Source organism: Centroberyx gerrardi, chromosome 12 (assembly GCF_048128805.1).
Source record: "Centroberyx gerrardi isolate f3 chromosome 12, fCenGer3.hap1.cur.20231027, whole genome shotgun sequence".
NCBI lineage: Eukaryota > Metazoa > Chordata > Actinopteri > Beryciformes > Berycidae > Centroberyx > Centroberyx gerrardi.
Genome location: NC_136008.1, coordinates 25,745,333 through 25,772,187, shown reverse-complemented (window position 1 = coordinate 25,772,187; position 26,855 = coordinate 25,745,333). Strand labels below are relative to the sequence as shown.

Sequence of the window (26,855 nt, the reverse complement as noted above, 5' to 3'; positions counted from 1 at the left end):
GAAAGGGTTGAAATCAAATAAACTACAAATGGAATCAATCCGGTGTGACAAGTCTGTTTTTCAGACTGTCAACATAACTCTCATCAAGCTGCCACGTATACGTTCCTAATTAGTGTCCCCTTTGTGGCTTTATTTAGGATGAAGAATGTCTCCGGCTAATGAACACAACCTTTTTTCAACATGCCGAATATTCGGCAATATTAAGCTCCGCTGCATGATGGATATCTTGTGAAAGATACAAGAGATACAAAGCTACAAGAGTTATTTATAAGATTTTAATAGAATCAAAACGCTATCATCTTTCTCTAGAAATATGCACGCTATTTTGTCACAATAGTGGATGTACAAAAATAGATTCACAACGTTTCATCTGATAATACTTTGTTCACAGACTAGTGTGGCAATACTATCATTACTTACTTCTAAGGCAGGACTTCTTAAATGTTTTCTTGTCTGAGATCCACATCTGATCACATCTGATGAAATATTGGACCAAACACATTTTTGGATCTAAACATTTTGGATCTAGTTTAACAAACTCTGAGCTAGGCTGGATTTACAAACACCCAAAAACTCAGACAGATATGTGGCTCTGATCTCTCCATCAGGTTCTGAACAGACAGAACCAGTCATTTTTGGTATAAGATCTTTATGCCTCTGAAATGTGATACATGCTTGACATTGGGCAATGCCATTTATAACCTGATGTGTTTTTAGGTTTATCAGGGGGAAGTAGGGCTGAAGTTAAATCAGTCAGCGTAGCACAACATTAAGTGTGCTGTCTACTTTTCATATGGGCAAACACTGCTGTTCACATTCAAGGGAAGTTCAAGGGTTCAAGTAAATCTATATTTGAAAATGTAATGTGAGTAAAAGATATCACAAAAACAACAACATACTAGACTGTTAGGCACACTCAATATGATCATTAGCATTAGGCCATCATTAACATGAGCATGACTAGAAATACAGTGAAAAGCGGTCACTGTCATTACTCTGATGTCAAGCATTGCACCCAGGGTGTCGCCTACAGAAAGATCCTATGATCGGTTCTTTGTATTTGTTGTTTGTATTTAGCTTCCAGCATGTGGCTTGAATCTTAAAAAAAAAGTTTCAGGGCCTCACTTAAAAAAATGTATGTCATCTTTATCCTGATCTAAAAGTAATTTCTCTAACTGTAGGTGGACCTGGCAACCTCCAACCATAAATTGCAAGTGCCTGAGGAACTTGTACATCTATAAAAGACCTTCAGTAGTCGCACTACAGCTGTCCTGCAGTACCTTTTGACCTCAAACACAACACATTAACATTGATATGGACTTTCCCATGGACCATGTTTCTAACATCAAATTTGGTCATTTCTATTCGGGGGCTTGATTCATCTCCATTTTTTTTCAGTGCAGGGAACTGACGATGTGCAACTTTTATTTTTTTTATGAATATAAACTGTATGTGAAGCTTCACACGCTTGTTAGTTTTACAAATCAACCTCTACTCAGCTACTGATTGAAGTTGAGTTGAGCATGAAATTCAAGTAGACTAATCAAGTAGATTAATAAGGCACAAGCTGACTCATTTAGTGCACATGGAGCCACTTAAGCACGTCTCTGTCTTATGCATGTATGGTGTGTTGACAGCCCTGCCAACCTCGCACCATTTCATAAAGAACAGGCTGTAATGACTGCATCAGTGTGTTGAGGGAGAAATGGAAAAGTACCTGTACTAAGCAACATTCCTATATGCTCACTTCAGGTGTAAATATGGGTCAAAGGTTACATATTAAGTGAGCATATAGGAATGTTGCTTACTATAGGTACTTTTCCATTTCTTCCTCAACAAGTACTAGATAATAATAGTACTAGATAACACTGGAAGATACTGTAGGCGCATCATTAAGAATAGATGCATGTTGGGAGACTTTTGTGATGGTTACTACTGTAAAAGAGGAATGTGGAATGCAAAAAAGGACACTATGGGTAGAGGTCAATTCCCTTTCAATTCAATCAAATCAAAATAATAAAAACCCCACAAATTCCATTCTGAAAGACTAGATTGAGTATTGGAGTTTAAAATACAAAAGATTTAACATTTTTGAATTGGATGAAGAAAAGGCACAGAAAATATTATAATTTACATGGTTATATGTTGTCTTTTTGAAAGACAGCATTGTTGCTGCATATTGTTTTGAGTGACTTTCAGTCTTTTGAAACAGGAAGTGATTATTTGACGTCACAGAGGAGCGCCACGCCTCGCAGGATCCAGTATTCTGGTGGAGGTGAAGTCTTCAGGTCTACAGCTGCGATGTAATTCATGTCCATCCTAACTGGCTTCTTGTAGATGGGGCAGGAGTAGAGGCGGGCATCCTTCACACCTGCAATGAAGAAAAGGAAAACGCGTCACTTTGAGCTGCTTGCAAAGCAAAATCATCGATTGGAAATCCAAAATAATCGATAGGTTCTGAAGCCTTCTCTCACCACCACAGACCCTGGGTGCATCTGAACTGGGATGACGGGGCTGAAAGGATACAACATGGAAGCAGAACCAGCAGCTTAAGGTCCTAATGAAGCAGCGTCCTACTAAGCTCACTCTAGCCTCATTGTAAGTCAATGAAATATTATCTTATTGTAGAGATGCCACCAGCCACGTTCAGCAATCTGGTTTCATGGTGTCAAAATGTTCTAAAACCATGCAAATAATTCAGATTAGGAGAACAACGGTTATTTCCCACTACTCGTGCTTGGTGGCCTGCCTGTTAACTCACTGACACGGTCCCAACATGCTCGAGTGCTGTCGAGTGCTTCTCTGCGACCGCGCCGTACCCTCTTGAATAGTATAATAATGGGCCCTGGCTGCAAAAACGTGGTGCGATCACGAGGCGTGTGAGTGTTTGGGGGCTTCGGCGCCTCGTAATGTTCTGACTGAGCGGACTGGAACCGAGGACTGTAGAGAGTGGAGGGACAAACGGTTAAGAAAGAAGTCCTCGGTGCCACAAAAACAACCCCCGTCGGCACGGAAACCAACAATCCTTTTCAGGAGAAAACCAGCAACCCTTGTCAAGTGGGTCGTCGGAGCGAATATACACGGGGATGAAAGTAATCCCTTTGAGGGAGTCACAAGTAGGAGATGGGTTTTCAAGGCTCTGCGCAAGCGTACGCATACAGCCGGCCTCGCAGACAAGCACCCACAAAAACACACAGCCTCATAGACGGGCGCACATACTCATAACCAGGCACACACACATGAACAGACGCTCATCTATCCCTCACCCCTTCTCGTTTGCAGCGACACACACACACATGAACGCAGCAGGCAGTCGTCTTGTGTGAAAAGCTGGGGGGACACGGTGTAAACAAACCGCATTATGCGTATCATTGGATCATTAATTCATTCCCGGGCAGACTTTGTTGCGGGCGTCCACAGGGGCCCCGTCTCTCGCTGCCTGCCCGGATCCGGTCTGGTCTTATCCAGAACAAACACTGTGCCACATACTGCTGGTAATCTATTCCCAGACAAAATAAATAACGCTTAGTCTGCTTGACATTTAAATGTTACATCCATCCATTCTGAGTGACTGCGTGGGATGCAAATGTTGTGCATGCAAAGAGAGAGAGAGAGAGAGAGAGAGAAGTGGGAAAAGACTTAGGATGAAACAGCTCTACAAGGTTCTATGTTATAATTTAGAATCTTTTCTATTCCAACACGCTATCAAAATGTTGGCTCTACTAATGTTCAAGTGGTTCATTATTTGAGTGAAAATTTGCAAATGGAAAAATGTTCAGAAAACTTTTCTCCCTCAGTAATGTTAAAACCAATTGACCTGTGTCCCCCAATTAGTACATTCAATGTTTTTAAGAGTTTGCTTTCATTTCCAGGATGTTCAATTTATAGCTAATTGCTCAGTGACCATTAGTCAGGGGTGTAGGAGGTGGGATTCCATTGATTTAGTTTATCTAACAGTTGTTGTTCATTGAAATACATATATTTTTGTTTGTTGGTTGATACTCTTGAGTTCTACTGTGAATCTAAACCCAAATCTGAATCTGAATACAAGTAACAGACAGATAATTCTGAACAATGACTGAAAAGATACAGATGGAGATACCACACACACGCACACACACACACACGTCGTCCTTCCTTCCAGACCCAGCCGGCAGCCTCTCACCGTTATTCTCGGCGTACATCCTGACCACGGGCATCATCTCGAAGAGGACCTTGGGTTTGGAGTCGATGAGCTTGCAGCTGCGGCGGTCCCATCCGGCTCCCTCCAGGTAGAGGCCGTAGACGTACACGCCCTCCGCGGGGGGCTGGGTGACGTCGTCCTTCATCCACCTGGTCACCTCGTTGCACAGCACCATGCGGTCTAAGGCCCAGCCCTTGTTGGCCCGGGTGATCTCCTGCGAGGGACGGGGACAAACACGAAGGTTAAAGCTGTGACGCAGGCGACAGCATTATGTGGCGATGCACATGGACAACACTGATTGCAGCGGAGATGACATTTGGCGACTGTTTTCCCACAAAAATTCAATTTCGATATCGGGGCTGTAAGAGTGGTACAATGAAAAAAATACTGTGTGAGGCAGAGAAGTGCGCGGCAACAATGGAGCGCAGAGCCAAAACAATTAAATCCAATATGACTGCTCAAACAAGAGTGAGGTAGAGTGCCACAATAAATAATTATAATAATGTGAGTGTTTTTCCTAATTTTGAATTAAAAAAAATACTGTTGGCTATAGGCACTCAAAGAGCGCAAACACGCAACGCTGAACAATTCTCTAACTTGCCGTTTAGCCCAAATACATCATTCCTATCATTTAAATTTCATTATATTGATTTCTTGACCCTGGAAAAATGCCCTTAGGATTTGGAATCAACTCTATATCTCCATTAGTTTCATAGTTATGGCTAAAAAATGATAAACTAGTAATGGCGGAAATCCCAAATCTGGATCACCACCAAAATCTAATCAAAGAAAAATATGTACAAGGATGTTTTCACACCAAGTTCATTTGGAGGGTTTCTTGCAGACCCAAAAGAGTTTATACCGAAAGTCCGTTGGTGTGAAAGCTGTTTTCAAACTCAAAAATGTGAAAATGCTCTAAGACTTGTGCACGGCTTGGTCTGAATTCACGCTGTGCATGAAGTAATGCAGGAATAAGCATACCTATGTGAAATAAATATGTCTCAGGTGAAAGCGTAGACTCCCCAGATGAATGGTAATGCTTATAGGCCCTATAGGAGTCATCAGCAAGTCTGCCAAGTCCTTCCCTTGATTCAGGGAACCAGGGTTGTATTCAGAAGTTAGTTCACATCTTAGGTTTTATATAGGAAGAGAACATATGTTTAACACAATGAAGCCCTATCTTTTCATTGCTGATTTGACATTTAATGAGATCATGCAGGGTTAAAATTTGATTGTCACGTCTCTTTCGTAAATCATATATTTGTGTTCTGAAAAGAACAAAGCTAACCTTAGCACAGAAATGCGGAAGGAACTGGCTCCACAATAATTATACCTGTGTCTGTGAGTGTGTATGCTTGCTTGCGTGCCTGTATGTGCGCATACATCCTTCTGTGTATATATATGTGCATGAGCGCGGCTGTGTGCTTGTGTGTGTGTGTGTGTGTGTGCGTGAGCGAATGTGGCTGTGTGCCCGCCTCCCCCTCCCCGTGCCATCTGGCGTCCTCCCCAGCGGTAGGTAGGTAGGCAGGTAGCTGGATGCCGTGCGTACCTGTCTCATGGCTGTCAGGAAGCCCTGTGGGTTGAAGAAGCCTGTCATCCAGAAGCAGTTGGGCCGCCCTTCAAAGATCCAGGCCTGGAACTGCCGGTTCCGCTCAAGCAACTCCGTGAACCAGAACCCCAGGGTGCTGGAAGCCCACGATGCCTGGCGAAAACACAGAAAAAACACACAGAAAACACAGAGCGATGAAGACACAGAAGACGGTTATCCGAACGGACCAGAAGACAAGACAACAGGATGACATGTGGAAAAACTACAGACTGTGAATGACCATGGGAGCAAGGCTGAATGGAAGAGAAAAAGACAGTACTTCTAAAGAACCAAGCAGAACAGAATAGAATAGAAAAGACCAAAATACAGTGGAACAGAACAGAACAGAGCACTGCAGGTACAAAACTCTGAATCCCAGCCAGATTTTCTCCTCTCTGAGTCAGTCCCATTCAAGTACAAATTATTCTAATAATGTAATATTTGCGGGAGCATGGCTTGAATGCCAAGAGAATGATTAAAATGCAAGATACGGGAAAAGTCGTGCCAACTCATATTTCTTTGTTGTTTTTTTTGCTCCCCCCACTCTCAATATTAATATTTTGGCAATTTCTTCAACTAAGTTGTTTGGAAGAAAAGTCATTTTCATTCATCATGGAAATGGGTTTGTGCACTGTGGATACAATTCTATGAAAGTAAGTACACAAATAAAGGGAAACAAAGGAAACAAAGCAAGAGCCGAACAGGACATCAGAGGTTGACTGATGATGATGAGTTCCCTTTTAGCTAGCGTGACATACTTGATCTCATCAGAAACCGTGAAATTTCTCCTTTGATTTAGTGGTGTAGATATGACCAGAGCCTGGGGAATGCTAAATCACATTATCAAAACTGTACCTGCACAGAAGCACAAAGATCTTTGGGATATGTATTTGTCCCTCAGGTTCCCTAAAATGGCTTGTTATTCTAATGGACCTGAATAGCCGCTTGGAGTGTGCTGTGTCCTGTGGTTTCAACAAACAATTCTGGGAAACTGAAGGACAGATACAGAAAGTTGTTTTTTCCTCAAAATTATGTGTCTGGTGATGAAAAATATTCCCCTGAAATTACCCTGATGAAAAACAACTACAGTAATCCTACAATACATTTTAGAGGGATACCTTCCAAATATAGTATATGCCCCTATAGGAATATTATAAGATTAAAATAGGGATGTTATGGTGATGCCATAGGAGATAAAATGATACCATAAAATATGATATATAAATCCCTACAGGAATATTATAGGAGTATTTTAGTGATTGGTGACGGACCTTCTTCCAGCGCGCAGGGATGCGTGCGTCGTACATGCAGTCGAGGGCGTCCCGCAGGTTCTCGCTCATGATGATGGTTCCGTCGATGGCCAACTTGAGGTCCGTCAGCGTGTTCCGGACCAGGACGATGACCCGCTGCATCCGGTCGATCTCCTGACGCAGGAAGATGTTCATGGGCTGGAAGGGACCCATCTTCTGGAGACGCTCTCTCACCTGGTCGCCAAGTAATACGTTAGATGAAGACAGATTAGACGAGATGATTAACTTATTAATGATTCCCCATGAAGGATTTAGAGCGGATGGAGTTAAAACTTACAGTATACTGACACACAAAGAGACGTTCATGAGCTGGAATGTACCTGACAATCAGTCAAGATCAATAAAGACATCTATACATAAACAGAAACACATACACACACATATAAAATAAAATATTCATGACCCAGAAGGAACTTTTTAGAAGGTTATAAAGAAAAGAAAATAACAATAACTATAACTTTAAAGGCAAATTGCACCCTTGATACTCTTACACTGTTGTATTTCATCAAACTGTGATGTGCATTCCAGGAGTTATTTTGTGATGAAGTGTTGTAATTTACCTTTTTGTTGTTCAAACTTACCCTCAACCTGTCTAGTCTGCTTCAGTTAGTGATTTCCTACATTTCCCAGGATGCCTTTCAACATCCCCTAGAGAACGTGCCTGAACTTGTTGAATTTCCACTGTGGGTTTTAAGTGTGGGCGGAGAGAGCAATAACTCTCTTCGTCTCTCTTTGGCATTCCTGCCAGTTGTAGCTCTCTCACCGCTAACCTGTGAGCATTGAGCTTCCAAATATAAACACCAACAGCTGACATTTAAATCGAGCTGTGAAATAACTTGCTGTGAGAGGTTGATACTTAAAGATCTTCATAAGGACGTCTTCCTCCAGGCTGTAATCAAATGTACCGCCCACCTCCAAAACAGCCACATCTCTTCTTTTTACATCAGTAACAACATCTAGTGTATTAGCAGATTGGAGAATATGTCAGCATCATTATTGGAAAGGTTGAACATTGTGGGTGTGACATGGAAATGTTAAAAATATAAAAATATCCTGCATTCTATAGGCTCCTACAAACTGAGTTGATTGTTCCATGTGCAATTTTGGAAGTGTTGAGATAGAGATAGAAGTAGAGATGAGAAGTGCTGAGATCTCTTATCTTTTATTTCCTTTCTTGATAATACATACATTTAAACCACGCACATGCCTCAGACACAAATTGAGTATTGGATGTGCGGTTTCTATAGTTACTTCTATTTGCAAGGATCAGAATAGAACAGAGGAGATGAGCTCCATTTATCCTGGATGTTCCTCTCCAGTTGCTATATTTACTTTATTGTAATGGCTCCAACACTGTGGTACATCTGTACTCCAAGTATGACATCGGCTGAAACTGTCATTTCTTGGGGTTAGTCAGTCTATAGTTTTTGTACTCTCTTTTTCATGTATTATCCTTATTCTTATACAGAATGAAAACCAATATGTCATTTGTATATTTTAAACATTTTGGAAACACTCATCACTGAGTGGCATTCTATTACGCTGACTGTTACTTTGTTCAAATCTGTGATGGGAGGTGCCCACTTCATAACCCCTTTACATGAAATCACTAGGAGCCATTAGCAGCTGGCATATCATTGGGATTATCAAGTGGGCACCTCCCATCACAGATGTTTCACTGAATCTGACCCATGACACCTCCACAAGGCTCAACAGTAAGTTCTGACATCCCAGAAACATCCCAAAGTTCTGTTGCTGGCCTGACAGGTTTGCTGAAGGGGTTGATGGGTTGTTGAGGGGTTGTTGGAATTGGGAAAGACTGGCAGCTATCAAATAACTGTGTTTGGGGAAGATGCTTTGGGCCCTGTTTTCGTGCTGGTGCAGATCAAGTGCAATGACCTTGCGGCGGTGAAGTGGTAATTTCATTGGGCGCAAGCAGATTTTTTCCCACCTGCGTCCGTTTGGTAATTTTGTTGTCGCTGTTATCCACAACTGCTTGTAGGATGTATGAGGGCCTTCCCTTTCCCTTTATGAAATTCCGATAGCCATCTGTAGGCAGCAGGACACGTATGTGCGTTCCATCCGCAGCCTAGGGATTTGTGCGCATTTTCAAAGCACTGTGCAATTACACACAGTACACGAACCTCTGTGCTTTTATGCACACCAAACTGATTGGCTCTTACTCAGTATTCCACACAGCTTCCAAGTGGCAATCAGGTTCAATTCAGTATCAGGAACGCGGACAGGATTGCTAAATCAGACACCTAATGGAAACTGAAAGAATCTCAATCCGTTTCCCCTTGAAAACCTCTGCTTGCACCCATTTTTTAGTCATTTTCTCCAGAGTAGATTTGCGCCGGTTTCAAGTTAGAGGTCAAAAAGTATGTGAAAGTGCCTGATGCGTAATTGTTTATGTGAATGTCACATATAAATAATCATTGTTATTACTCAGTTGGAAGTGGCAGGCATAGGGAGTGGTGTGCAATGACAGGTTTTCCATGATGAGTTTTGCACGTAGTCTCAGAAAAAGTCACATTCTCACCTCACTTCCCCTTAGCTGCACCTTAGCTAAATGACACTACATTCACACCCTTCTCACTCTATTTCTATCTCCTTTTGTCTCTGTCTATCACCGTCTCAAGTGGACACACACATCTTAACACACCCCACCACCACCTCAACTTCTCTCCCTGTACCACCCCACCCGCTTTGCACATGTAACACCACACAGTTCCTCACCTCACTCAAACTTTTCATGGTGCACACATACAGGCACATACACACACACACACACACACGAACACACACACATTCCATCCTCTCACACACTTACTTCAAATGGTACGTAGTCGGGGGGCAATTTCTCCAGCATATCGTCAGCCAGTCTGGCCACCACAGCCTCCCTGGTCTCCCCCCCTCCTGAGGAGCTATCTTTAGGCTGAATACTGAGGATGGTGTCCAGCACGTCCTTAGCCAGCTTACTCTGGTAGGTGATGTCTGCGTTAGGGTGGAGGCCGAACACCTCTGGAGTGTCATAGGCTGGTAGACCCTGTAAGAGAAAACGGTCACGCTTGATCAATGAACCGGAGGTCACCTGCTCGGATCCCCGTAGCAGCTGCTCATCGTCTCACACCGAGCTGGCAGAGCTTGTGGGAGAAATGCTCTCAGAAAATGTGGAATAAAGGATAATTATGATGATGATGTGATGTTTGTATTGGGCAGACAATAAGAAAAGAAGTCCACCAAACTCCGTGTGTGGAACTATGCTTTCACTGATGAGGCAGGGACACGTAAAATGTGAATGATCAACTACTGAAGTTGCTGTCCGAGCCAGTTCTCAAAATCAGGCAGCTCAAAGAAATCCACTGAGAAAACTTAAATGCAGAAACTCCACCCTGGTCTTCTCATATTGTATTGTATCTAAAATTGTAGATTGGATGGCCTGACTGGGGACATATCTTGTTACAGTTGTGATTGGTGAAATTTAGACAGGGGTGAAAATCTTATGTTATGACTTGTTCTAATGAGCATGGTTGGATTTGAAAAACTAAAGTTACTTGATGCTGAAAATCTGTCTACCAAAGGCACTGAGTTGAAACTTTGTGGCTTTAATTGGCTCAAAGATATTTTGCAGTGAGTGTCTTTCTCAGGGATGACAGGAAGACAGACCATCTGTCACTGCAGTGTGGCTAATAAGGATCTTAATAAAACTGGGAAATTCAGAAGAAATTCACTTTGGAATGACTGCGCAAGACTTTACTTTGTCCAACAATATCTATAGAAATGAAGTCGCTCAAGAACAAATGTAGAACCAAAATGTGGTATTAGAGATGTGAGCTTTAAAGATCAGTTTTATGTCAGAAAGAAACCTCTAATTCACCCTTTAATACATGATCAATGGTGTAGTCTTATGAAACTGCAATTACCAGAAAACAGCATCACAATATATAGTCAAATATAATGTGATTCACAGTGGGATAGATTGTGTTACAGATCAAAATGCTGACTGACTGTTTATGAAATCAATGGCACTTTTTGAGGTAAAGTGTGGCATGAACAGGGAATGCAATTTAGATGACAGACAAAGTGAAACACCGGTATGCATCATTTCTTGGTAGCATTCCCAGTTTTGATGCTCACATGGTATTAACGGCCCAAGGAAATGCCTAACCATTAGGGAACACATTTTTATTTCTACTTGACAGAAAAAGAAACTGACTGTTTTGTTTATGCACCATCAGCTTGCCCTCACAGTCTGTACTGGGGAATAGACTCTGGTGATTTATGTCTTCATTGGCTAGTTTATCCCTTAAACATCCATCACAGTGCACATTCAAATGGAGTCAAACATCAGGTGAAAGCCCGGCTAACACACAGAGAAAAATGTGAGGTGTCAGCAATGGAGAGAGTAATAATATTGGGTGTTGGAAAGAACAGCCTTTGTCTCTTGTTGTGGTCATTTATTTTCTCTTAGGGATTTTTCTTCCTCTCCTGTCTGTCTGCATTTCATTTACATGCACAGATGCATGGACACACACACAGGGCAGGGAGGGAGGGAGGGAGAGTGTGAGCATGTGTGCGTGCATGGGTGTTTGTGTTTGTTTGTGTGTGTGTTTGTGTGTGTGTCCTCCAAGGCTGTGTTTGTCATTCTCTATTTGAGAGGCGGTGCAGAGGAACAAGCCTGCTGAGCCTGGCAGCCCTGAGCATCCATCATAATGAAACTAGCTTTAATGAAACTAGCTCAGGAACTGCCCCCAGACATACAAGCGCACGCACGCACGCACACACACACACACACACACACACACACACACACACACACACACACACATACACACACACACACACACACACACACACTAATAAATCATACATAATCTGTAATGAAATGAGACTGCATGCATTTCACACATGGCCTTTATCTGGACTTGGCAGGAATTGCAGTATGTTGGCGTCCTGCAGAAATCTCATATCTAGAATTTTGTTCCGTTTCATCGGTTTTGATGTCACTGCAAGCTGACAATGCAGAAAAAACACCAGAACAAAAGGCAACACCCCATAACAGGAACAGAATCTAATTGAAGAGCCTATCAGAGCCTTAGAATAGCAGTTCTCATCAGAGACCAATTTGTCTCTTAACTCACAGAGAAGTTTGTGCTGCCACATATCCAGTCTAACCAGACTGTCTATTATTCTTAGAAACCAGATACATGTGGGCCCAGTACAACATTGTCCCACTGAGACAAACTCACCTGAATGTAAGTGAGATACTGGTCCACGTTGGAGCACTTGGGGATGCTGTAGCCCTTGTAGAAGTTGAAGTCTGTTCCGAACATGTTCTCACTGAACCACACCTTGGCGAAGGTGTTGAGGAGACGCTTGTCGTAGTCGTCGGTCACGCGGCCGCCATATTGAATTTCTCCGATCATGTAGCGCACTGTGTTCCATGACACACCCTGGGGAGATGGGAAATAATATCAAACATGGCTGATGTGCACCTTCATGAAAGTTGGATGTGGACAAATTCCTGCGTTGTTCCAAGACGCAATGGAAAACAGGTACAATACAACCATAAAAATAACTTTTATATCTAGAAGCAATGATGATTACCTCACCAAAGAAGATTGCACTTCTTTTTGTATGACAGAAACTGGGGAGACAAGGGGTATGTGGTTTATCTGTTTGTTTGTTTATTTATTCATTTATTATTTAGCCCGGTGGTTCTCAAATCCCCATCCTCAGGACCCAGAGCCCTGCTGGTTTGCATTGTAGCCATCTAATCAGGGACTGATTTACACCTGGGCTGTTAGGTGAATTTAATTAACTGCAATTAACTAGCTGGTAGGATAGAAAACTGAAGACCAGGACTGAAAAACACTGGTTTAGCCTTACTTTTTTGATCATTTATATTGTGGACTTTCAGGAAGTCCACAATTTCCTATCATATTCATTCATTCATTCATTCATTTTAAGATTATGTTCATGACGTTTCTGCTTTATAAGAAACTGGAGATGTGTAATGGAGAGACAGTGACATGCAAAATAGGCGAGCCAGATTTGAAACCACAACATGCTGTGCATCAATGTTTCCACCAGTAAACACTGGTACCCACTTTAGCAATTCTCCTACCTTCTTAATGTCCATATCGTCAAGGTGATTCTGGACAAACTGGACAGTGGCGTTGAAGTCGGCCTGGTTGAACTCATAGGGGATGTTCCATCCCAGAGGCCCATACTTCCTCCTCTCCTGCACGGTGCTGTGGAGAAACGCTACTCCGTACAGCATTGGCTTCCACTGCACCATGTTGCTGACATCCAAAAGGTCCTGGTTGATACCTGGTGGGGAAAACATGGATGAACATGGATGGGTGGATGAATGAACATGGATTACAACATGGAGTGACTTCCATGACTACTGGTGAGCTACACATGCATACTGTGCACGCTTTTGGTTTTAACATTTTCATGACTTTTTTCCATAATTCAAGTTGGCAACACTCTCCAGGGAAATCTTTAACAGCCAGTGCTTTGCTGCACTGTAATGAAGTTTGCGAGGCTCCGGAGGTTAAGAGGATGGTAAAGTAATTTAAAGTCCGGGTTGTAAGTGAAATTCCTACTCTTAACCTACGTGACAGAACATATCACAGAATCTAAATCCACACATTGGATTTCTGGAAGGTTCAATTTCTGGAAAACATCTGAGGGATATCTGTTCACATCATCCGCTGTCAAGCTACAGGCAGCATCCCTGGCCACCTGTCTTGCTTTTGTGCTGAGCTACACTGTGATTCAGAGCAGAGTTAAATCCACATAGTGTAGACTACTGAACCTACACGTCCTGGTATTCAGACCTCAGACTTATCTTTGGTATGTGGCACTTCTCAGGCAGCTGCACATGTGAAGTTTGGTTTCCACAAAATACAGGTGTGTACTGAGTGGTTCAGACTTAAATTATTTATGTATTGTGATACCTGCAGGTGGAAATAAGTCTAGGAAAACTTGCAGTATTTTGAAGGAATGCGGGAAGGAAGGGGGCAGGTGCTGCAAACTGTTGATTTTAATATGTTGAATGCACCACCCAAAATAAGTGCACATCCTGACTTATCTGAAGAACCATCGCATGTGACTTAAGTCGACCAATTCTTATTTGCAGCCGAGATTCAAGAGCTGTAGATAAGCATGTGTGCTCAGAGTCTGTTGCCCTTCGGGAACCACACATATGCCTCATCCATATGGGCCCGCAAAGACAGCTGGTTTACACAATTTACCTATTCTCCTCTTTCTCCCTCGCTTGGGTTTTTAATAAACACACACAAAAAAAACACAGATTTTTACTTCTGTTTAAGATTTCAAAAACCTTACAGGCTTTTGAACTTAAAAAAATGCAGAAGAGGCAAAGATAGTTGTTTATCATCTTCGCTCTTGATGACTTTCCCCCAGGACATACACACACCCCCCTGGCCATTGATTATGTGATTGATTGAAGGTCTGTGGGTGTGTGTGTGTGTGTGTGTGTCCACAGATGAGTTGTTTACACATTTGCACATCAAGAATAATGATACAATAATAATACACCCTATCTAGCATGCTCATCAATGTCTTATCTCCTCTCCACACACATACACACACACACACACACAGACAGCTGATCCCCCTCTAATAATAAACTACTGATCAATACTGTTGATATATTTCACTTCATTTCAGCCACATTTATGCCAAGGGACGGATGCAGACCAGAGCATTGCATTGATTGAATACAGGATGTGTGTGTCTCTTTTTTCTTGTTACAGTCCCCCACCCAACCCCCTCACCATATACACCTCCACACAATAATACATTATGCTAGTAATTATTCTGTCTTATCAAACACTGTGACTCATTACTGTCACTGTAACTTCAATATAAATGTGTGACTCAGTGTTAAAACTGCTAAGTTCCAGTCCAGCACAGTCCAGTAAATTCAGATGTGAAGCCTCACGTCAGTAAAATTCCTCAAGTAAAAATTAAGTCCTCAAGTAAAGATTAAAAAAGAAAAAAGAACACTTCAATATGCAGGGTTCCTACAATGGCCCTGATGTAAAATTCCATGACTTTTCAATTCAGAGAGTCTGGTGTTGCTCTAGTCAGTGGCTTGTTCTCGAGCAATCGAGCCAATGTGAAGGAATGTCGGTCGATTTTGACTTTTGGTGAAGTTACTAAATACGATGGGTAACCATGGATGTAGTGGCTAACTGCGCAGCATCAGTGTCAACTGAAGTAACGTCAGAGCAGCCGGAAAAGTCAGTTACTAGTGATTGGTTTGGGGAAAATCAACCCCACCCCCCCCAACACACACACAGAAAACGACTAACTAGGAGGCAATCTCAGGCTGAATAATGGAGTGGGAACAAAATGGCCATTCAGTCTGAATATCATGCTAATAATTTTCCATACGCCAAAGCGCTTTCATGACCTAAAAAAATTATTCTTTCTTGTTTTGTTGATGTTGTTTTTCAACTCAGTTTCCCATACAGTTGGGCTTCCCTGACTTGTCCTGTCTTGAATACACCTCTCCATGATATTCCAGACATTCCATGAATGTTCCATCAATAAATTGTTAGGTTCTGATTATGTTGTAATTTAAACTGAAAAAGATTGGCCCCACCTCCGTAGGTCCTCTTCAGCCCTGCCTTCAGGCCCTGCGGGGGTTCGTTGGTGAATTTGATTGACATCTGCAGGAGTGTGATGGGGAAGTGCCGGTGGACCTCTGTGGTCATCCAAAGACGGAAGCTGTCGTGGACGATGTCCGTCTCCGTCACTGTGTCCATTAGCTCGTCCATGAAGTCCAGGCCCAGGTGGCAGTTCTGGAGCAGGGCCCAGCCACCCTGGGGACAATTAATCATGCCAACGGTCAATAACGTCAATGACTGTTGGGTGTTGACAAAATCATAGTCTTCAATGAAATCATTTTGTAGGAACTGACTTTCATTTAAATTCTGTAAAGGTCTGTCGTTCTGTAAGGGATAATATCTGATCAGCAAGGTAAAAAAGCACATATTTTTATATATTTTTTAATAACAGTAAGGCAGGCGGTATACTAACAAGACGAACTTGCCCAAAATAGAAACACAGTTGAGCTCAGCAGCGCATACAAATTTGTGTATACTCACTGGGCTTTGTTTTTTAATTTTTTTTTACACTCCATGCCAGTGGGGGCACAGGAAGATTAAAGAGGTAATGGTAACTTGGGGAAACCAGAAACAGCAGTGACAAAAATTCAGAGAGAACAACAACTGCGGCGAAAGAGCAACAAAGGGAATTTAGAAGATCGACAGAAGCCGTTTATTATATCTTGCACTGAAAAAAAGGAAAAAAACAAGAAAAACATGATGGCATGTTCAAACCTAATCATCAAATCTAAATCAACCCACGAGACAAGACACAGAGTTTTGCAAGAGATGTTAGCACCAAGATGTAAAAAATATGTCCTTTTGTCTCTAAGAACCTGCCGAAACAAGTTTTACGCAACAAGTATACTGCCTGCTTGTAACGAAGGCACACTTCGTTACTAATCCTTTGCACTATTTGCACATTTGTATTGTACGCTTTGATTTATTAAATAGTTTGCACAGTAATATTTGCACAGCATTAATAATTGCAAACAGAGTCATGATTTAAAGTATTTTATTGAATATATATTTTACTAAACATTTTAAGTTTGTTTGTGTGAGTTATTTTATCTTGTCCTGCTGGAGCAGTTACTCAGCATGGTCAAGGATTGAAGCTCCACCTGAAGGAAACAAACAAATGTTCAGTACTCAACCTGACATGAAATGGGTTTTCATTGTTTGGTTGAATATCATGATTTGGTATGGGCAAGTGCAATATTTCTAAGTGCAATACTACAGTGGTGCAATGTAAGGGTTTTAATTGTTGGTTCATGCAATCACTTACCTGTGCTGTCTTGTCTGTGTTCCAGGGTGTTCGGGCAAAAGAGTTCCCCGGGGTGTCCGAGCACCTATATATAGTTCCGGGAGGGACCATGTGATGGGATAGCAGAGGGGGTGTTGTGTGTTGTGTGGGTGTTTGAACTCAAATGTATATTGTTTATATGTTGCAGTATTTATTGTTTGAGAGCAACATCAATTTGACTGTATGTATCGGATAGATATGTAGACTGGTAGGTTAAAGGGGGCAGTGTATTGTATTGTTGAATGTTATGCAAGTGACCCCTATAGTTGGTAGCATCCAGGTTAATTACCTGAGGCAGAGTATAAAAGGCTGCCAGTGTTCATCTGCCTCAGCTATTGGTAGGACCCTGGAGAGCTGCTCATAGCCATGCTCTCATTTTTTGCAACTTAGTGTCATTTTTGTCTTGTTATGTCATTTTTGTGGGTGAATAAACACCTTTGGTTGCACCGTACCACTGCCTCTTTTGCTGTGAATCCAGCCGCTAATCGGGTCAAGCCTAACACTGCTTAAGAGATAAAACACTGTTACACTGAATGTAACAACTGTTCTGCTGATGTATTAACCAATGCATAAATTACAGCAAGCACACACCAACTGACTCACATTAGCCATGGTCTGCTGCAGCAGCTTGCGGGCGTGGACCTCCTGTCCCTGTCCCATGGAGACGTAGCGGGTCTCAATCTTCTGCCTCTTCCCCAGTGCAATGATGGAATCGGTCGGATCCGAACCCATGGACAGGAAGCAGATGAGAGGTGTCCGGGGGTCGGATTCCTCCCAGGTCTTCTCCAAGTCGAGAATCACCCCTTCAATGTACTTCTCTCCCATTGCGTCCATGATGTACTTACGGGCCTAGAGCGGGGGGGGGGGGGGGGGGGGGGGGGGGATTTGAGAGAAGGAGAGGGAGAAGAGGAGGGAAGAGGGATAGAAAGGAGACAAGCACACATATGTGTTTGTTACTTTATAGTTTAAAATGCCAAAACACTGGGGGAACAAGTGTTCAATATTGTAGGTTCAGTTAAAAATTCATGTTGAAATCGATTTACTTTCTGTAAGGCCAGGAACAGAGTGAATAGTTTGGAGGATTTTTCACCATGGTGAATCTGTCTTTTGAGTAAACTGTGTGCAGGAGGTCAAACCAGGATAACTGTTGGACTATGTATGGGTGCAACAAAACAAATGATGTACATGATGAGTTGGCTTAGGCTGGCATTGCATGTTTGTCAGGACACCGTGACCACACACACACACACACACACATAAGCTGTCTAACCTGTGCGATGGTCCTGTCGGGGCACCAGGAGCGTATGAGGAGCAGCCGTCTAAAACAGTCCAGAGCCTGGTCATAGGAGTTAGGGACCACCTCCTCTTCTGGGGCCTCCTTATCGAACCATGCCTTCCACTGCTTCTCATTACGACTTATCTGGAAGAAACATGTAAACAGCACAGACACGCACCCATATAGTTAAAAATGACCAGAACTTCCACTGGTCCCCATTACATCACATCTAGGAGCCTCTGAGAAAATTTCTATTACTTAAAAAAACAAGTTTAAGAATAAGAATAATTTTTATTATAGTGGAAATATGTCGTTTCCCCAAATGTTTGAGCAGAAAATTTGAATCATTATGTGTATAGTTTATTTTTGCTCATTTTCATGAAGGGTGCCAATAATTCTGGAGGTGACTGTAAAAGTTGTGCACACGCACACGCACACACATTTAAGAAATGCATGTGCTAACTGACCTGGGCTTATTACATTTGAATTTTGTTTCAAGTAATTGAACTAGAAGCCTGATGCTAAAAACAGCTCCAAAATTGCAAAACGAGAGAAACCAAATCAAATGCTCCCTGTGTTTCTTTTAAATATTCAAATGTATTCACTGTGTACTCCCTTAGAAGCACAGAGTGAGAAATTGTCATAATGTGCTTTTAGGAGCATGAGGCATGAACATGTGGCTTTTTGCACTTATTGCAGAGCATTTCTGGGTGCAGATTATTACTGTTTGGCCCTTCTTCCCCACAACTTCCACAAGGTAACATAGGCCTTTACTGCAAAAGACAATTCGGTTCTCAGCCTAATCTAGCAGGGTTAAATAAAAGATAACATACACACACACAAGCAAACACACAATGTCTCTACACACAGCTATACACACAATATCAACGCAATGCATTGATGTTTTGGACTGTAATATGTGAGGCAGTCCTGCTCATCTCATAGCAAACAGTTGGAGCTCATACTATTTAAACAGAGTGGCTCCAAATTGACACTTGATGTATTTAGAGCTAATTGCCTGGGAAGGGAATTCATATTAAATGTATGTAAACAGCATATGCTTCCGAGGGCGTGATATGAATGCTTGATAGCATGATTGATCACATGCAAACATACTGTACATCACACAGCCTAATGAACTGCATCATTGCCCTGCTTAGAGCAGACATCTCATTTACTTTATCGTGTAGGTATACTGTATGGATGGGTTGGGTGCATGTGTCATTTTGAAATTGAGTTTTTTAATCTTTATTTGTGCAAGAAATGTTGGGGGTTAGGTGCCTTGCTAAAAGGCTACTTGAAAATAGTTGATATTCACTCTCCCCACCCACATCTTCCCAGACAGTCTGGGGATTTGAACCAACAACCTTCCAGTTGCATGCCCACTTCCCTAACCTCTAGGCTATCCCGCCGTGTGTAGATGTAACTAAGTGTGTACTGAATGTATGTGTGTGTGTGTGTGTGTGTGTGGTAGGTGTGAATGTGGAACTTGTGCACTGATGCATATGTGCCTATGTGCCTTTGAGAGTTTCTGCGTTATGAGTGCAGTACAGTTTTGTTTGTGGTGTGAACACAGAGTCAGCGGGGGCTCAGGTGGATTTGTCTCTCTCTCTGGGGGGGGGTCTCACAGCCCAATCCTGTCCTCCCCTTGCTCTTCTTGGAAGACTGATTTAATTAAACAAAGGACTCTTAATCCAGCTCTCCCTGATCCTTCACACACACACACACACACACACACACACACACAAGCACTGACGCACAGACACCAATACAGTAAATGCAAGATGTATGCACATACTCACAGTAACACACACACACACGCACATTTGTTCAGTCAAAAGTAATTGATTGGAAGTTTCTCCAAAGTAAGCTCATTTCACACAGCACCGAGCAGCCTTTCCCTCCCTGGGAGCCACCAGCCTGTCAGTCACCCATAAGGTGTGTGTGTATGTGTGTATGAGTGACAGTCCATCATGGTGTCTGTGTGTCTGTGTGTGTGTGTGTGTGTGTGTGTGTGTGTGTGTGTGTGTGAGAGAAAGAGAGAGACGAAGTGAGCCGTGATGAGGCTGATATTGACATGCTTAGTAGAGCAAGGGAGGACTGTGAAGAGTATTTAATAAGCATCCAGGGACTACTGGTGTATGTGTGTGTGTGTGTGTGCGTGTGTGTGTGTGTGTGTATGCGTGAGAAATAATTTGACAGATGAGCACTGTTATCAGTACACTTTATAGATGAAGACCCCTTTGGGGTAAAAACTCTCACTTCTCAAGCAGGGGATCATACACCTGTCAGGGCATGCCAAAATTCATCAGGTTTTGTGTGTGTTTGTGAATGAACTCATGCATGTGTGTGTGTGTGTGTGTGTGTGTGTGTGGGGATATAGTGTGTGTATGCTAAGCAAATAAGTGTGAATACATATGTTTATGTGTATGTCTGGGCATGTTTGTTACTGTACCTGGTCCAGTATATCAGAGAACTGCCACAGTTTGCTGAGCTCTACCAGGTTGAGCCAGGTCATGTCCAGGATCCATTTAGCTGGCTTCTGAGGGCAAGCCTTTAGGTCCAGAGACGCACCTCCTGGATAGCATGCATGGAGGAATACACACACACACACACACACACACACACACACACACACACACACACACACACACACACACACACACAAAGAGAAAACAGGGGTTTACATTTGCGTCATTACGTTTGACACTGGGTCTACCACATACTGTAATATTTTATGGACAAAAAATAGTCAAAACTATTTCTCTACAGTCATCAAATATTACTGTGCTGTACACTCCATGCTTTAACCATAAGTTCTCACAGCATTATGCTTACTAAAACATGGTGCTGCCTGGCAGCTGGCTTACCCTATAGTGTTATACTATATGACTAAAACACTCAAAATAAGTGTAGCCTACTATATACATAAAAAAAACATATCATAAATACCACATGCACAAAAAATATATATTCATAACATATATATTCAAACAAAATATGCAACAAAAATGCTCAAAACAAACAAAACCTTCAAAAATGCACAAAAAAGTCCTATTGTGAGTCCATGTTCACCAGGACTAACAGATGGTGAAGCGGCATGTGTGTAGCAGACTGTGTGTGCTGGCCTTGCCAGTTGCTATGGCTGGCTTTTATCCCCGTGGCGAGGAGCACTCCACAGCTATGCTTCAGTGAACTGCAACCAATACGCTTGAAATGCGCTTGAACCTTGAGATGAGCTTTAAAAAAAATCTATCTCCTTTAACTAAATAATGCACGCAGCTGGCTGAGGGAGAGGAATGGATGGCATTTCTATATAAACTTTTTCAAAGGTCCTGGAGGTTTTTTTTTTTTTTTTGCACAATGCTATCTACTGTGTTTGGGGTGAATCTTGGTCAACAAAGTTGTACCGTCTCTCCTTTTTATGATGAGATTTGAAAGCAGTCTCAACGGCCACAGGAATCTCTGCCTGCAGTGCATACATGAAAGTGTCTTCCTTTGGCTGCATGGGTCAAATCCCTCCATCCATTCCAGATACTGACATAACAAAACAATCTCAGAGGGTGAGAAATGACAGACAGGTAAGTAGAAGAAGGATGAGGGGTCAGAGAGAAAGGAAAGGTTTCTCTTCTGCTAACTTTTGCTTTTCCAAAAAATATTGTTGAACTTACTGCAGGTCATCTGTTAGGTCAAAAGTTAGGTCTTTCAGGCTGTTTTTGTCATTTCTGCTATTGTTTTACTGTAAGTCTGCTTTTGAAAGTAAAAAAAACAAAACATCAATACAAGCATGAAAAATGAGAGCATTCTAGCACACACTGAAAACAGAGACAAAGAACTGAGACACAGAGACAGAAACTGAAAGGAAAGATGATATTGCAGCTATTGACCCCTGACCTTTAATAAGCGTGAGGAACTCCTCGTGTTTGACCCTGTTGCTCTGCATGTCGATCTTCAGCGTCAGCAGCAGAGTGAACAGGAACTTGTGCTCCTCGTAGAGCCCCCGCGCTGCGTACTTATACACCTCGAAGGTCTTGAACTCTATGATGTTGGCGATGCGTTTGCTGGTGATGGGGCTTTTGGAGGACCTATTTAGGATATGATTTGATAATAGAGGTCACAGTTAAGGTCTAGTCAATCCGCAGCTCATTAGTCCCCTTGAGCACACGCCGCAATTTCACACGAGTTTACCTTTAACATTAGTAACTCCAGAATCAAATATAGACTAGAGATCACAGAACGGTCAGGTCTGTGGCAGGCTGGTTAACCTAATGAGCATAGAACATGTTGTTCTTGGTTTCTTGACTCACAACAGTAGCGACTGTGAGACACCGGACTTCTGTGGCACTTGACAACATTGAATTATATAAAGGCTGTTTCGCTTCCTCTAGCCATTTGAAATATCGGGAATATTGACATAATTAGTTGTGTAGTTTGACATGAAATTATGCAGGTTATAGCTGGCAAATCAATGGCTGGCTGATTAAAATGAATACCTTTGTATTTAATGTTTGCCGAGGGCAGTACAATCACTTCTGGTCAACATAAATAGCAGAAGACAACCCCCCTTGTCTCATATAATGTACTGCTAGACAATTATGGCAAAATCAAGTCAGAGGAACTACTTGGAATATGATGGGAATAATAACAGATCTAGCTCTGAAGGTATACAGTTTCAAAAGTGTTTAAGTCTGTATCCACTCAAACATATATAATCTAATTATCTCAAGCTAGATAGAATCATTTTTCATTCTAACTATATACACATGTGGCTGTGGTATGAATGACTGTCATCCATCATAGAGCTATCAGTATGAACCATGACACACGGAGTGGAGACTGAAGGCAGTCGCATCCTCTCTAGATGTCTGGACTGGCTGGTGGATGCCCCCCTCCTGTAGCCAAAATGTCCCTGCAGTTTGCCACCAACTTCATTTTTGTTGTCAGAAAATATTTTCAAAGATATAAACTCTGCCAGATCTGCTAGTCCTTATTGCAAAGCTGTATGTGATTCATAAACATGGCCTTGGTATCAAAGGCTTTCACTCTGACGCCACAGCTCCCATCTGTTGCAGCCATTTTCCATCCATCCTAATAAGCAGTCAGTTCAATTTATTTAAGGATGCAAAATGGCAAAACAGAAGGCAATCCAATGTAGAGATCAATAAATGATTAATGTCAAAGTATTCCCACCTAGCCAGAGAAAGGTCAAAGAGTCCCAGGAACTGTCTCAGGGAGGTTTGGTACATGACGTTCACCATGCTCATCTCTGTGATCAGGAAGTACAGGATACTGCCCCTGGTGGCCACTGGGAACACACACACACACACACACACACACACAGAAAACAACTGGATAACAATGGCAAAGGAGTGTGATTAAACATACTGTAATTCCTGTGATTGACTTGATTGGGATGATGTCAGTATTGACCGTTGACACTATATAGTAAAAATAAGGAATTACGTGAGAAATTGATGATGGTCAAGTGGACCAAAATGTCTGTTTGTTTATTTAAAAACAAAAAAGTGCTAAAATGTGCTACATGTTTTAGCACTGAAACATTTTTATTATGAATTGGATATTTTTTAAAGGTATGTGTTTGATGAGGGAATTCCTTTTTACAATTTGAAAATGATTCAGTGAGTTTTGTGGGATTAAACCTTGGCTGAGACTTGACTGGCACAATGTAACCAGTGAGGGGAAAAGGCCATAAGTGCAAACCCTGTCCTTGGTCTGGCTCTCATGACCTACCAGGTCGGTACTCCTCTCTGGCAGCATTGATCTGGACCTCAGTCTCGGCAGCAATCTGTAGTTTCTGAGTGACCTCTTCGGCTGTGCGCTTGGTGTTGCCAAGGACGATGATCAGACTCTCATCGTCCACCAGTGATCCCTACAGAGAGAAATATTTGCACAAGAATAAGTCAGAAAAAGCCTGAAAATGGAAATGTTGGGGAGTGAATTATAGACATAGCCGTCATAGATGTAAATGCAGCTTTTGCTACGATTCAAATTCACCCATTGCACATATTTGCGGAGGGATAACCTCAATCATGCTTCTCTCTTTCCTAGGTACTGAATGCAATGATACATTGACAACATTTTGAGGTAATGGAAATGAGCAATTTTGCCAACAAATGTGTCCAACAGACTATTTTTTTCATATTTTTGTTCCTTAATGGAGCAATGAAACATCTAAAAAAGTGAATTGCTTCCACAGTGTTTAAATCAGCAGGGAGACGTCTGTATCTAGTCAACTTCTGAAAAAGTTGATTCCCACAATGCTATCCACACTGATTTTAACACATGCCTAAATCCCTAATCCAGCTGAGAACAACGCTGTTCATCACTTTAAAAAGCTTTTAGATGTGATTCCTTGCCTGTGTGCTGGTTAGCCGGTAGAGGAGGTTGTCCTCTAGTTCCTTCATCTTTCTCTTGTTCGATGTCACATCTTCCAGGAGGTCTGTCCTCTCTTTCTCCAGTTCCTGGTGTCACACACACACACACACACACAATTTTGCATTTAATCTACTATTCAAAAACAGATAAAAACAGAGAAATTGTACTATTTACTATTACTGCTCGATTAACTCTAAAGTGCTTTAAACTAATTCTGTTGCTATATGCGGGTAGACTGTGTGAGTAGACTAAGAACATAGTTTCCAAAAAGCCATCAAGTTGGGGACCCATAACGGTCGGTTGTCATATGACAGGTTTTAATGAGCCTAGGTCCAAAGGGCAAGACTAAATTCACTTAAAAATCAAAAAAAAAGGACAAACGTGACTTTTTGGAGGGTGCTGGAGCACACCTAACACTGAACAAATAATGAAGACAGAGAGAGAGCAGGGGAAGGATCTTGCTTCATCACCAAAGTGACAAAGTAAAACAGTACCATGCAGTAATAAGCGCCGCTGCCCTCGGTCTGTGTGACACTGCATGAATTTAGGAGATTGTACTCCTCCGCTCACATGGAATAAAACCTAACCCCCCCACTGGACACTCGGCCAAAAAGTAAGCCTCGATGAAAGACTGTGTCGGATTTTCACTTCTATATTTTCACTGTGTTTGGGATGGTCTTAAGAAGCTAAATCTGACCATAACCATGAAGTGAAAGGGGAGGGACGGGGCTAAGATGAGGAGGTCATCTTGTCTTTTACATTTACACATGTATTTGTTCATTTATTCCTCTTCAGTAAAGCCCATGAACTTTTTCTTGACAGGATCCTCTGTGTAACAATGGTTTGCTGTCACTCACATTACATTGTATCCCCAAATGAATTACAAGTGAACAATTACGTTGGGCTTGTGATTATTGCATGAATTAGAAAGATCCAAGTTCAGTGGCTGAGAAACATAACCCCGGCAAACCGGAACATTCAAATTAACCCACAAACCGCCTGTACTAGCTTCCGTTTCCATTAAGAGCAATTCCAGATTTAGTACGCACAAAACAAGCCACTTTTGCCATCATGCATAAATGCTTCACCTCAGGACAAAGCCATGCTCGACCATTACCGGGGAACACAGTGGAAATGTCCTACCTAGCGCCACTCTTTTCACAGTTACAATCAATGCATCCTCTGCATCCGGTGTCACCTACCTATTTCAATCTTTTCCAGTGCCCAGACTGAATGAATCAAATCCCCGACACTTTGAGCGTGTGTGTGTCTTTGTGGGTATCTTCAGTGTTTGTGCATATGTACAGTATTTACAGGCGGATGTGTGTCTCTCACAGTCTCTCCTTGTCTCTGTCTCAGGACTGTAATGATTGCCATGTTCTTTGTTCACAGAGTGATAATAAACTCCCAATTATACTGTCACACAGCTTGAGCTTGCTACAGAAAGAGAAAATGAGGTACACAGTAGGGAGAGATGCCAGACAGCCAGCATTAAAATGGTCTCCAAGTACTCTTCAAGGAACTAAGGAGGCCAACAGTGGGATTCAATCACAACTCCAACCTTTCCATGAGACAGTACTGAAAATGCACTTTAAAATCGGCAAAGATGAAACACTACAGTAGAGGTTTCTTCATCTCAATATGTAGCTAGGCAGAAATATTGATCATGATTTGGCGATCAGTATTGTATTATTAGCAGTTAATAGATCACGAACAACAATTAGCTAATGATGTATAAGATAAGAATGATGTATGAATGAAACTTACTCATAAATAAATTGGTTAACTGATGTTCAAGTGTTATTACTGACACTTGCAACTTAAACATTTTGTTAGCTTTTACTTCTATATGATTAGGCATTCATTTGTAAATGATAGTTAACTATCTATCACTAGCTTATCAAGAAGTAGTAAATTGGTAACTGATAATTAATAAATGATAAGTAATACATTGGTAAAGTCATTTCTAGTTCACTTGTAATATTTTCTGGAATATATTCTTAAATTACAATTATTTATTAACAATTGTTCATCTATTAAAAGGACAGGATCAGCAAAATTTAGCTTTTGGATCATTACCAACATGGGGTTGCACTGGTAGAAATGCAGTAGTGACTTTCACACACATACTGTCTATGTGTGCTATCT

At 41.9% G+C, this 26,855-nt stretch overlaps 1 protein-coding gene across 1 annotated transcript in view; it reads right to left on the bottom strand.

Annotated features, from left to right (window-relative positions):
• Positions 1-2,219: 2,219 nt before the first annotated feature.
• The window catches only part of dnah5 (dynein, axonemal, heavy chain 5), a 106,776-nt gene continuing 82,140 nt past the window's right edge, over positions 2,220-26,855 (bottom strand). The window contains exons 74-88 of the mRNA XM_078287097.1: positions 24,689-24,793; positions 24,063-24,201; positions 23,502-23,616; positions 22,206-22,396; positions 20,767-20,888; positions 18,306-18,455; positions 17,639-17,884; positions 15,729-15,948; positions 13,212-13,417; positions 12,334-12,537; positions 9,915-10,130; positions 7,043-7,255; positions 5,733-5,885; positions 4,166-4,397; positions 2,220-2,371 (exon numbers count right to left, since the gene is read on the bottom strand). Of these exons, the coding sequence (XP_078143223.1) occupies positions 2,220-2,371; positions 4,166-4,397; positions 5,733-5,885; positions 7,043-7,255; positions 9,915-10,130; positions 12,334-12,537; positions 13,212-13,417; positions 15,729-15,948; positions 17,639-17,884; positions 18,306-18,455; positions 20,767-20,888; positions 22,206-22,396; positions 23,502-23,616; positions 24,063-24,201; positions 24,689-24,793 (2,664 nt within the window). The remainder of the gene's footprint in view (positions 2,372-4,165; positions 4,398-5,732; positions 5,886-7,042; positions 7,256-9,914; positions 10,131-12,333; positions 12,538-13,211; positions 13,418-15,728; positions 15,949-17,638; positions 17,885-18,305; positions 18,456-20,766; positions 20,889-22,205; positions 22,397-23,501; positions 23,617-24,062; positions 24,202-24,688; positions 24,794-26,855) is intronic.